This window comes from Protobothrops mucrosquamatus, unplaced genomic scaffold (genome assembly GCF_001527695.2).
Source record: "Protobothrops mucrosquamatus isolate PMUCROS unplaced genomic scaffold, P.Mucros_1.0 scaffold_241, whole genome shotgun sequence".
Lineage (NCBI taxonomy): Eukaryota > Metazoa > Chordata > Lepidosauria > Squamata > Viperidae > Protobothrops > Protobothrops mucrosquamatus.
The window spans coordinates 263,468-275,881 of NW_015386317.1; the positions used below are offsets into that span (position 1 = coordinate 263,468).

Below are 12,414 nucleotides of genomic sequence, written 5' to 3' on the forward strand. Positions count from 1 at the left end.
AAAAAACCCCTCTAAGACCAAATTAAAAGCCAAATATTGGTAGCTGTGTCGTAATTAAAATTATATTAAAAATCGTCCCTAACTAAAATCCTCCCTAGGTCAGGCCCGCTTGCTGGAAAAGCCATGTCTTGAGGGCGCGGCGGAAAGTAAGGAGATCCGGAATCATCCGGATCTCGGGGGGTAGTTCGTTCCAGAGGGTTTTGCTGTTGTAACTGATTACTGTCACTAAGCAAAGTGGGTCATTAAGTGAGTCATTACCTGACCAGACTTAATTTTACAACCATTTTTACAGCCATTGTTAAGAAAATCACCATGGTTTGGTGAATTAAAAGGTCATTAAGCAAATATGGTTCCTCCATTGATTTTGCTTGTCAGAAGACCAAAAGTTGCAAATATGTGACCACAGGACATTGCAACTGTCATGATCTTGTGACCAATAAGATGCTGCATCCTTCATAAATGCAAGCCAGTTGCTAACAGCCCAAGTTGCTTGACTGTAGGGTGGTATAGTTGTAAAGTCACTTGTTTCAGTTCCTTCTCTTGGACAGTGCTATAGGACATTGTATGCCAAAACAACTACTCAGGAGTTTTTTTCCCCTCATTCCATGACTCTGCTGAACACCTAATTTTTACAGTGCTAATGTTTATGTAGTGTGGTTGTAGTATTATTATTCATCCTTATTATGCTCTTTTCTCTCCTTTTTATTGGTATTATTCTGTTGCTTTGCATGTACACTGAGTGCTTTGGCACCGGAGATAAATTCCTTGTGTGTCTAATCACACTTGGCCAACTGAAGTATTCAGTTCAATTAAACAACTCAGCCATAGTAACTCTGAACCAGTGTTAAACAAATGACTATTTTTGTGTGTGCATAGAGAAACGGAACACACAATATAACTTACTTTCCAATGCAATAAAGGCATGGAGAATCTATTTCTGTTGTCCAGCTATCACTTTCTATGGTAGCAGGTATAAAGATCAAAAGAATATAGGAATCTGAAAATATTAAAACCTGCCTCAAATTTGTAATTTCTCAGATATTTTAGAACAGACCAAATATTAAGTGGCTGTTATCACCATGAAACTTGGGACTGTCCATCTCAACCATATACCATTCATGCTGATCCTATATGGCTTGGATAGATTAATCTGCGTATCAGATATGAAGTTGTATTTTCTATCCCAAGTTTTTCTTTTGAATAATTAAAAACAATTTGACCTTAGAATGCAAACCTTTTGATAAAATATCAAAACTTAGTAATGTCATTTGACAATTCTAACAAACGTAGGTGGGTGGGGAATCAATTTGAATACATACAATGTGTTTTGTATTATAGTTGTCACAAATTAGGTTTTATTCTGTTCAGATTGGAGCAGGTGTGAGCCTACCTGGAATAGTGGCAGCAAAATGTGGAGCACAAGTAATATTATCAGATAATGCAGAGTTCTCTCAGTGTTTGGACAACTGCCAAAGAAGCTACCAGATGAATAACCTCTCTGGGATGTGTGTCATAGGACTTACCTGGGGTCATGTATCACCCAGTCTATTGACCTTAGCCCCAGTTGACCTTATTTTGGGATCCGATGTGTTTTTTGAACCAGAAGGCAAGTGGTCTCTCTTAATATTCATTGTTGGAACTATTCTAAGTTTGTGAATAATGGCAATTAAAAGACTTTGTAGGTCCTACTTATACCAACTATTAAACTAATGGGGAAACAAATTGCTAGATTTTAGAGGTATGCAATTCTAAAAGGATGTTACTTTATTAGAAATCTTTGTGCTAAGCAATTTATAACTTCAATTATTATTCAAGGATTTACAGCATAAATTATGTTGTTACTAGTAAAATTTGGAAAATGGGATAACTTGCAGTTTAAATTTTATGAAGCCAACTCTGCTTGCTTAATTATATAGTGTGCACATAGTACTCTTTCCTCTACTTATTCCACATTTGGCTTCAATACCCCAGCAAGCAGAAGATGGATCGGAATTATTTCAAATACTTGAATTCAGCATTTTTACCATGACACCAAGCTAGTTTCTAAAGCCATAGAAAGATGGTGGAAAATAGAATTTTATCGTCTCTATGGTGGAGTTAAGATGGTCCCTTATTCTGATGAGCAATAGTTACCAGGTAGATTTTTAAAAAGTGCTTCTTTATGGTGATATTTTCAGGTCCCTGTTATTTTACAGATAAACTGTAAATGTTTTGTAATTTAGGAAAACTTGTTCCAAATTTGTGAACAGACCTGCATTTGAAAATCCCTTTTGCATGTTGATAAGGAAGACTAACTGGAAATTTGACAACAATTAAAAATACTGTTAAAGGCCAAAAATCACAGGACTGAAGAAATGTAAGAGCAATATATAGTTTATTTCAAATTATACCAAAATGTTAAAACTTTTTTTTAGACTTTGAAGATGTTATAAGTACAGTGCACTATTTAATGGAAAGGAACCCTCATGCCCAATTTTGGACTACTTACCAAGTCAGAAGGTATAGTTACTCTCATTCTCACTGATTTCACATATTTATGTACTTTGGCACTAGAATTAGCTCATTCGAAATCTTCAGTTGCTCACTATTAATTTTTAAGAATTTTCAGTTTCTAAATGCTATTGAAAATCCAACTTTGTCCCAAAGCTTTTAAAATTATTTGCTTTTCCCCCCAGTGCGAACTGGTCTATTGAAGGATTACTATATAAATGGGAGATGGAAAGCACATATGTGCCATTGCAGTCATTTGAAGCCAACAAGGAACAACTTGCAGGATCTTCTCTTCCAGGGATGCACACTATTCAAATGATGGTTATCAGTAAAAAAAAATAAATAAATAATAAAGGACTGAAACCTTAGAAACATTCCTAATGGATTTTTAATGAAAATGTATCAACTGCTTGTTTGATAGCTCCATATCGCCTGACCACCACTGGATACAAATCAGTTTCTCAGCATTTTTTTAAAAGTAATTTTATTAATTGTTCATGCCAACACTAATTCTGCTGCATGTTTCCTTTGAATTAAGGATATATACACATTTCACAGGAATACCAAAAATGTGACTTGAGCCTACAATGTTTTAAAAACAATCTTTGTTATATAGGAGTAAGTCCCGTTAAATAGGTCTTATAGGAATGAATTTGCTGGATGTTATTTAAATTGCAAATTAATATGATCTGTCCTAGTCTAACAGACAAAACTGACTCAAACCATCAGTTTTAAAAAAAAAAACCTGAACACCAAAAAAGTGTTGCTTTTATTAAACTACAGACACAGAGGTTATTATACAGAATGTTTTAAGAGATACTCCAAATCAGTACTTAAAAGGAATGAATCAAATGCTTTAACATTACATTTTCATATGCAAGTTCACATATGTAGATGGTCTAATTTACCATTCTGGAAAAATAAGGTGTGTATATCACCAGCTAGATGTGCTCACTGTATGCTCCATTATTTTAATGCAAGGCCCGGGTGACTGGAAGTGCAGTTGTCAGGCAATTACAATTAACTGGACAGCCATTTGTTTCTGCACGACAAGGCATCTTTACAGGAGCAATCAGGAGAAAACAGGAAACAGCCAAGCACTCTGCACTGCAACACGCCACCTTAACAGCTAACCAGCATTACTCAACTGCTACACAACTGCGCCTAGTGCACAAAAATACATAAGAGAAGAGATTAGAATTTTGTCTGATAAAAACAAAATCTTCAAATTAATTTGTCAGCTGCAAAGTTTAATGTTTGACTTGAAGTATTTGCATATGTGCTTGAATTTTAAAAATTCAGAATTGGGAGAACAAAGGCAAGAATTGAACATTTGGACAGCATAAAGCTTTTCAGCATACTACAGCTGCGTATTTAATATTAAACTTGAGGCTGCAAGTTAATTAACAGTTTAATTTGCAAACAAGTCAGCACTATATGAACAAAAATGAAGTTTTTACCTCAAATATCCAAGCCAATAATGAAATCTGTAGTCGTTCACATCACTAAATTACAAGAAATTTGAATAATAGCAACAAAATGGCACATAAAAGTAAAAGTCTGCCATTTGAGGCTCAAAAACAAAGTAAAAAGTTAGACAAAGTGTTACAAAATAACCTTTTCAACAGCCTGTTGCTTGTGCAGGAGTCTCTCCATAGGACTGGAAATTCAGATGATCGTTTCTCCTCCAAAGGCATCCTTTATGTAGATTTCTCATCCATTTGCAGTATCTAAATTTGAAAATGATAAATGTTTAGGGTATTCCTTGTATGCATTCTATAGTTTATGGATACTTTTAAGTACCTACTTGTATTGGTGTTTTAACATGTTTGCAAGCAAGTACAATATCTCCCTCCCACTACTGCATTGATACCAATGTAGCCATAGAGTTTTGGAAAATTGGTCCAATCTATGCACTAACCACATCACATGTTCTTTAACAACCACCCCTAATCCAAATCCAACCTGAATCCTATTATGCATTTATCCTTATTTAAAATCTTGATGTGTTATTGGTCATTATCCTTAACAGTTCTAGGCCCCCTTCATCTGAAAAAACAGGACCAAACAATTTGAGGGAGGTTAAAGACACACTATCCATTTTCCCACCCAGCATATTATAAGCCCACAATTGCACCAAGGACACTGGTTTCCGCCAACTTTTGCATTTCATTTCTAAGTGTTTGTTGCTCTTGAGAACAGTATCCATCGAACAGATTCTTAACAGGATAGTGTATCTTTAACATTTAAAGACAAACCTGCTCCAATACACGCCCACAGAAACTGGTCCCTGGAGGATCAGCCAAATCAGTTAAAATCTGCAATACTGGCCAATATTCTTTAAGCAAACAGGAGACCGCAGCTTTAAAGGGGAAAATGCAGATGTTGGATAAGAACAGTAAGAAAATAGTCAATTCAGAAATAGGTTGCGTCTCAAACAATAGATATTAAAAAGCAAGCTATTAATTGCAACAAAACATGAAGATGTTTATTAGCTGTAAATTAAAACACCCTTTTCAGAAATGAACATGCCCCATTTTCTTACTTAAGATCCCAGTGCCTACTAATTTCCTAAAATAAAGCATGCAAGTTCAGGAGAATACCTGATACTTTACCTTTTTTTTAAGATGACACAGCACCTTCTTCTTCAGGAGATTTAGGAGGGCTCTTAGACTGAGATCTTGATTTCGATTCCCTCTTAGAGACAGGTGGAGGGCTTCTGGATTTGGACCTGGATCTTGATCGGGAACGAGATCTGGACACAGACGAAGACTTGGACTTCGACCTCCTGGCCGATCTGGACTTCGAAGTAGAACGAGAGCGGGATCGCGTGCGGGACCTCGATTTGGAACGGCTGTAGCGCGATCTGCTACGAGATCTGGATCGGCTCCTGCTTCGGGATCGGCTGCGGCGCCGCCTTCTGGGGCTGGGTGGAAGAAAGAGACGGGCGGTTGGAAAACGTCCAGGAAGTCGAGCACTCTATCTTTCGGGAGTTCGCTCAGAGCCAACGGCTGAAGAGGCCGCCCGCCGCCCATTCAGTATCACGTGATTCTCACTTTCCCGCCGACCTTCCCCCCAACCAGTACGCTTAACCCATTAGCCCGGGCCTTTTTTCTGCCTCCTTTATATCACATCCCAGTTTAAAACCTTAACTAGGAGGAATCGACCTTTCTTTTGCCCGACAGGCCCTGTCTCACCTTCTGCTGCGACGTCCATAACCGCCGCTTCCGTATCGGCGCGGAGGGGGCCCTCGTCGGCTATGGTGCGAATCCGGAGGTCGGCCATAGCGGGCCATCTGGACCCGCAATTCGCGCCCATCAAGCACGGCCCCATCCATGGCGTCCATAGCGTCCTCCGCGTCGCGCTTGTCGTGGAAACGCACGAACGCGAATCCACGACTCTCCTTGGTGTAGCGATCGCGGGGAATATAGACATCCCCCACGCGGCCGTACTTCTCGAAGACGCGGCGAAGTGTGTCTGGAGAAGTACGATATGTCAGGTTGTCCACCTTCAGGGAGGTCATGCCTTCTACGTCTGGCGGCGGCCGCCCGTAACTCATGGCGTAGGGCTGAAAAAGACGGAAAGAACCGGAGCGCACGAGCTGGCTCTACGGATATTGAGATGGCTGCTGCGTTAGGCTCGCGTTAGTACAGCCTGGCCGTCGAGTTAACAGCGAGGCGCGCAGACGAGAGCTCACTCACAAGCGACCATCTCCGACCGCTGCCACGAGCAAGTGAACGAGGTGCCGCCCTTCCTCAAGTATTTAAGCACCACAAAATGGCCGTCAATGCCCCGGAAACAGTTCTCGATTCTACCTCCCCCCACCACGTTGTACCGTAAGCCATTCAAATTTAAGTTCGATTTTTGTTGCTCCAAAGGGAAAAGACGATCTTAAAAGGCACTGACAAGGGCAGCGAGCATCTAACTAAAAAAACAAAGGGAAAGATAGGTTCCTTATCTGCTGCAAAAGCTCATCTGCCTTTTAATGCGGAAACCCGGAAGCGATTGTTTACGCTTCTCACGCGGAAGGCTACAGAGCGTTAATTTCCATTCCAAAATTACAATTCTGTAAAAGGTATAACCGCCTTTACTCGTTATAATTTAGTCGGCGTGTCCATTTTTACACACCGTTAAGCGTTTGGCGTCGTATGTGCTTGTTAAAAGACAAGAAACTCAGTCTTTAAAATGGCGGCCAAGACTGAGAGGAAGCTGACTAATAATACGCGGGAGTGCGCACGTAACGTGCCACAGGGGCGCGCGAAACGAAGCGAGGGAAGATAGAAGCGCGAGGCGCGGGGGAGGGGTGGCTGAGGGACGGGTCAAGGCTGCTTTCTTTGCTGTGCCTTCGTGCTGAAGGGGAGCCGAACCGGGGCGGGCGAGCGGGGGGAGGGGAAGGGGGACGCTGTCTACTTGGGGTGGCTAATGGATTCTTTTGCAGTTTGGGGCTGTACCATGCTAAGATTTTCAAAGCCCATTATCAGGCCTAATAGCCACACTCTATGGGTCAGGGAAATTTATTTAAAGTGTGTGTGTGGGGGGGTGAGGACATTGTGCTGTGCAGTATTTTGCACCTTTATTCCAAGGATAAGTACTGGGTAATGGTTGTTGTTTTTTTGAGGTATAAAAAGATAGCAAGCTTGTCTCTTGTTTTCTAGGTGTCATATAAAACAGTTTACCCTTCTAGGTGGGTCCCCCCCAAACCTATTGTTTTGGGATTTCCTAGCGGTGTCCGTATCTAATACCTGGTTTGGATTGCCCCCCCCCCCCCTGCAGCCAAAGACTTGCTGGTGTTAGTTACTATGGGCTGACTTTCTCTAACAAGAAATTTGTGAGCTTTTTATTCAACAGGCTTGATGTATGAAATATTTCTGGTCACCTTGATTTGTTTGCATAGCCTGGAAGACAGTTTCTACTCTTAATCTCCAGTCCTTTGCTGTGGGGCATAGCAACATAAATTGCCTCTTTGAAACCAATGGTCCTACTACAACCACATGGAATCAGCATTATACACAAGCCAACTATAGCCCTTCAAACCATCCTAAGTAAACCAAAAGACCCAGCAACCCCAGAAGAAAAAATGAGTCATTACAACATACAATTACATACAATGTAATGACTGCAACAACTGCTATGTAGGACAAACAGGCAGAAGACTGGCAGAATGCATCCATGACCACCAACTGGCAGCCAGAAGACATGATGAAAACTTAATTTCACATAATGACAGACTTAACCATAGTTTCAATTGAGAAAATGTGACCATTCTAGACCAAGCTAAGTCCAAAAATGCGAGTGAATTTTTAGAAGCCCAGCGCTCTTGACTAATTAGGGATCAATAGACCCATAGATGTTAACAACATCTATAGACTATGCAAAAGAGATAAGCAATCAGCCAAAAGGGGAACAAAAAGACCCAAGCATCTCTCCACCACCACCCATTATCAGCATAGATTAACTCCAAGATTAACATCAGACCAACAATAAAGTAAATACCCCAATCAAGAAACTGCCAAAAAAGCCAACAATAAACAGCTCAACAAAAAATCTCTTAAGACCACCCTCACCAATGCTGACAAGGGCAAGCCACTAGAATGTAAATTGACAGCAAACTGCACTCCTTACTAGCATTGATGATGTTACCTACATTACCTATATTACCTAGTTTGGGTAATGAAATATCTGCAAGAAAACAAGCTCAGACAGCAACAAGGACCCCTAAAAAAAATTAATGGGAGATTGACTTTTGCACACTGTCTTTTTGCCTTCATTTTCTTATATATTGTTTGTAGCCATCAAAATGTGTGAGATTGGTTGATGTTTCAGCAATTTTATTTCCAGTTTATCTTTCTTTTAGTCCAGTATTTCATATATTTTAGGGCCTTGTTGCACTTCTCTCCCAATTTTGAACCATTAAATGGCTTCTATTCTAACTGTACTTTCCTATTTTTCAGCTTTTTTAAAAAAGAAATGCCAACAGTCAAAAGCTTTTGTATAATTAAACCAAAAATAAATGTCCTTTTCATTATCCATGGGATGTTAACATGATATCTGTTGTCTGCCTCTTTTGAATTTAACTTGCACATCTAACAACTCCAAATTTTGAACTCTGGATTGTTAAATATTGATCACTGGCTTTCCTATATGTGAGATGTGCAGTTATTTGCTAGTTTGAGCATTTGTTTAGCAATTGTCTCTCTTTTTTCCTATTGGTATATACCGGTAAATCAATTATTCCTTTAGCCACAAGATAGAGGTTAGATGTTTACTACTAACACTAAACTCATGTGGTGATTAGAAGTAAACTAATGTTAAAATATTTTTGCAGATATTTAGCGAATTAAATCATTTTTTAAGTCAGAGCAAAATAAAATATTTGAAAGTATTTATTTAATGAATTTTTCTGAGTGAATACTGGGAAATGTTTATTTGATGAATTAATAAAACAGAAATATTAAATTTATGGAATAATTATGAACTAGAATAGGAGAAATACAAAAAAAGTGAGGGACATGATTTAAAAGAATACTTTCCAGGTTGATGCATAGATAACATGCTGTCTGTAAATCTGAATCAAAGTATATTCTTATTGAACATGATTTGCTCTATTGTCACCATATTTTTTGCGGGAGATATACTTTTAGTTTATTTAAACCAATGTTTAGTTGAAAAGTTGATAATAAAGTAATTTTTTATTCAGTGGAAGAGTATAGCAATAGTGCACATTATCCAAGCAACTAAACATGAAAAAATTATAGTCCATAATGTAGAAAATAAATGAGAAGCCAAAAGTCTGTGTTTGTTTTCTTGAAAATACCTCATACTATAATAATAATAATATTTTATTTTGCGATCACAGACCAAAATGCAAGAGCAACAAAAGAAAACACAAGAAAAATATAATCACAAACAAGCACCAGAAGCCTTGGCTAAAGGGAATTACAACGTTCTCCTCTAATAGTTACAGCTCTTAAAAGAAATTTAGAAACCTGATAAGTAATATAGGAGGAGCCATCCCCTAGACAATATAAAACCAAATTACTAACATTAGAACCAGAGGGATCAATTTCAAGGAGAGACAATAATTTAATTCTGCCTGTGTTATACATAGGGCAGTATGATAAGACATGCTCCACAGTTTCAACTTCGGCCCTATCACAGGGGCATAGTCGCTCACTAAACGGGAGCCTCTTAAATCGCCCATCGAGTAGTGCTGAGGGCAAGACATTGAAACGGGCCAGGGAAAAGACTCTTCTATACTTGGGGATGGTTAGAGTGTAGAAATATGAAGCCATCCTCAATCCATAATTATTAGAATGGCTGAAGATCAAAGGGGAGCAAGTTTTGTTGGCTCTGGCTCTTAAATATTGCAAATCTATGTCCACAAGCTGTTGGACTACCCTAAACTGGGCGTCCTTGAGACCATAATCTCCCAGAGCATCCCCCGTAAAACCTAGCAAGTGGAGTTTCTTCGTCAGCTCCCTCTCCCAACGAGAGGTATGAGAGTCAGCAAACACCAGGGAGAGGTAGCTACCAGGGACTGCCGAAAAGAGCACCCGAAACCACCATTTGAAGGTGTTATTAATCCATGCCATGCATTCGACTGAACGAATGCCCAGTTCCAGGTAGATCGAAGCAAATCCAACACAGGGAGGAAGACCCAGAAGTTTCCTAAGAAAAACACCCTGGTTTCTTTCAATACAATCCTTGAAGCCTTGTATCCATATAGGAATTCCATAAAGAGTTTGGGCCAGGGTTTTGGCTTTATATATATGCAGAGCAGAAGGAATAAACTGGCCTCCTTGGGTAAAAAAGAATCTTATAATCTGCTGATGGCTACAGGAGGCCGAATTCAGCACCTGGGTACGATGTTTAGTCCAAGCACCAGTATTCTGAAATTGAATACCTAAATACTTAAAATGGAAAACCTGCCTAATAACATTACCATTGATAGCAGTTGTATGATTTCCGGGCTCTGGAGAACACCAATACTTTGGATTTGTCATAATTAATAGACAAATGGTTCTCAGCACAGTAGGACCCAAATGCAGAAAGTAATCTTTTTAGACCGAGCCTTGATTGTGAAAGAAGGACCGCATCATCAGCATAAAGAAGAAGTGGAATCTTCGTATTTAACAACTTTGGGGCATGGGACTCAATGCTCATAGTATCCTCATACTATATTCAGTATAACTAATACATATTTCAGAATTCTAAACTCATAATACTGGGAAAGCTGCCCTTATTTTGATTTTAATCTACAACACTGACTAATAAATTTTGAATGCCAACCTTAAAATACTGTATAAGTGTGTAGATCTTTTCTTACTTACATTGTTAGTGTTAACTAACTACAGGTAGTCCTTGATCTATGATCACAACAGAACCCAGATTTTCCATAGTAAGTCATGACAGTTTTAAATCAAACCAGCCCTGATTTTATGACTTTATGGCAGTCATTAGTGAGCATTGCAGTTCTTAAATGAATTCAGCGGTTGTTAAGTGAATCCATGTATTCCTATGCATTTTTTGGGCAGAAACTGACTAATAAAGCTGAAAACCGCAAAAAAAAAGTTATAAATTGTGGTCACAAGACTATAGAATCCTACAACTGACTGTAAATGTGAGCTGGTTTATTTATTTATATTTCCTATTTCTTAATCTCCCATCTCCCTCAGAGGTTGCCAAGCACCCAAATGCACTTGTGACAACGAATATGTGCATGTGCAGCCATCAGAATTCTGGAATTAGATTGTAAGTAGGGTTTTTTTTTTGCGGGGGGGGGGGGATTTGTCTAACTTAGAATAGTTACTAAGTGTCAGACCCTAGCCCAAAGACAGATACAATACAGTCCCAATACTTTATTTGCTTATACCTAGTGAACAGAATCTTACCATTTAAAGCTATAACTTTTAGCCTATTAGATATATCATGAGAGATTCTAGGATGTGGATATCCTGAACCTCTCCCCCCCTCCAGCTCTGTGTTGCATCGCCCCCCCCTTCTCCAGATGCACATTCAGTATTGAATCTAGCATTTAGATGTGAACATTTGAGATACATTAATATAATTGGATTTAGTTCTCATGAGATTTGTCTTATATACTACACTTATATATTTATCTAGGATGTAACCTTTTTTCTTGAACTGCATTATTTTAATGACTATGATAGTAACATTTTGATTGGGAGGTCACATTATTATATACTTTTTATTATTTATAATAAAACAATTTGTTCTCATTGATACAGGTTGCAAGTGCCATCATAAATAACAATGAGGGTTATAGAGTCCATTGAATTAATTTTAAAAAGTATTAATTTGTGATGTACTCCTTTCAGACAATTCAAATTAATTCAAGGTTTTTCCTTTATCATATACCAGATTATTCAGAATTAACTTTTCTCAAAATTTCCTGGCAAATGAGAAAAACAAAATGTGCAGTCATGATTATCTAAAAGGTATTTTGTTCAGGCTTACATATATCACTGAATTTTTATTCTGTAGTATTGTTTAGACATGCTTTCTTTTCCTTAATGAATAGCTCTTTGAACTGCATTTCCCAGAATTCACGAGGGCTTTTTTTTTCCCCTCATTTGATCAGCTGACTTGATTTGTAAACTGTTCTTTATTTCCTGTCTGGCATGAATGGAAATAATCTCCGTAGCTGTTCCTTTCATCAGATAATTGATGGCCAAGTCAAAATCTGATTCTATGACACGGTAGATAAGTGAAGATCTGGGTCAGAATGTGCCTTCTTTGCTTCTTTCCATCTGCTGCTGTTCTGCATTTGAAAGGTAGAGACTCTTGATTTTTTTTCATTCCTGTTGGCTGGCATTTTCTTCATACTTTGTTTTTTTCAGAAAACAGTTGTTAATTCAGTAATGCAGAGTTACTGTTTTTTGTTCCTTTCTCAGAAACTTAAAA

The 12,414-nt window shown here is 38.5% G+C and overlaps 2 protein-coding genes across 2 annotated transcripts in view; one reads left to right on the top strand and one right to left on the bottom strand.

The window, feature by feature from the left end:
- Positions 1-2,865, top strand: part of METTL23 (methyltransferase like 23) — a 6,840-nt gene extending 3,975 nt beyond the window's left edge. The window contains exons 4-6 of the mRNA XM_015830097.1: positions 1,369-1,606; positions 2,415-2,499; positions 2,676-2,865. Coding sequence (XP_015685583.1) covers positions 1,369-1,606; positions 2,415-2,499; positions 2,676-2,832 — 480 coding nt within the window. The 3' untranslated portion in view covers positions 2,833-2,865. The remainder of the gene's footprint in view (positions 1-1,368; positions 1,607-2,414; positions 2,500-2,675) is intronic.
- A 375-nt stretch (positions 2,866-3,240) lies between these two features.
- Positions 3,241-6,235, bottom strand: SRSF2 (serine and arginine rich splicing factor 2). The gene is made up of 3 exons (XM_015830107.1): positions 5,688-6,235; positions 5,106-5,416; positions 3,241-4,220 (listed from the first exon to the last, which is right to left on the bottom strand). The coding sequence occupies exons 1-2, from the start codon at positions 6,047-6,049 to the stop codon at positions 5,113-5,115; spliced, it is 666 nt and encodes a 221-aa protein (XP_015685593.1). The 5' UTR covers positions 6,050-6,235; the 3' UTR covers positions 3,241-4,220; positions 5,106-5,112.
- Positions 6,236-12,414: the final 6,179 nt, after the last annotated feature.

Coding starts and splice junctions, on each gene's coding strand:
- SRSF2 (XM_015830107.1), bottom strand. CDS start 6,049: ATGAGTTACGGGCGGCCGCCGCCAGACGTAGAAGGCATGACCTCCCTG. Junction 5,417..5,687: donor TATGGACGTCGCAGCAGAAG/GTGAGACAGGGC, acceptor TCTTCCACCCAG/CCCCAGAAGGCGGCGCCGCA.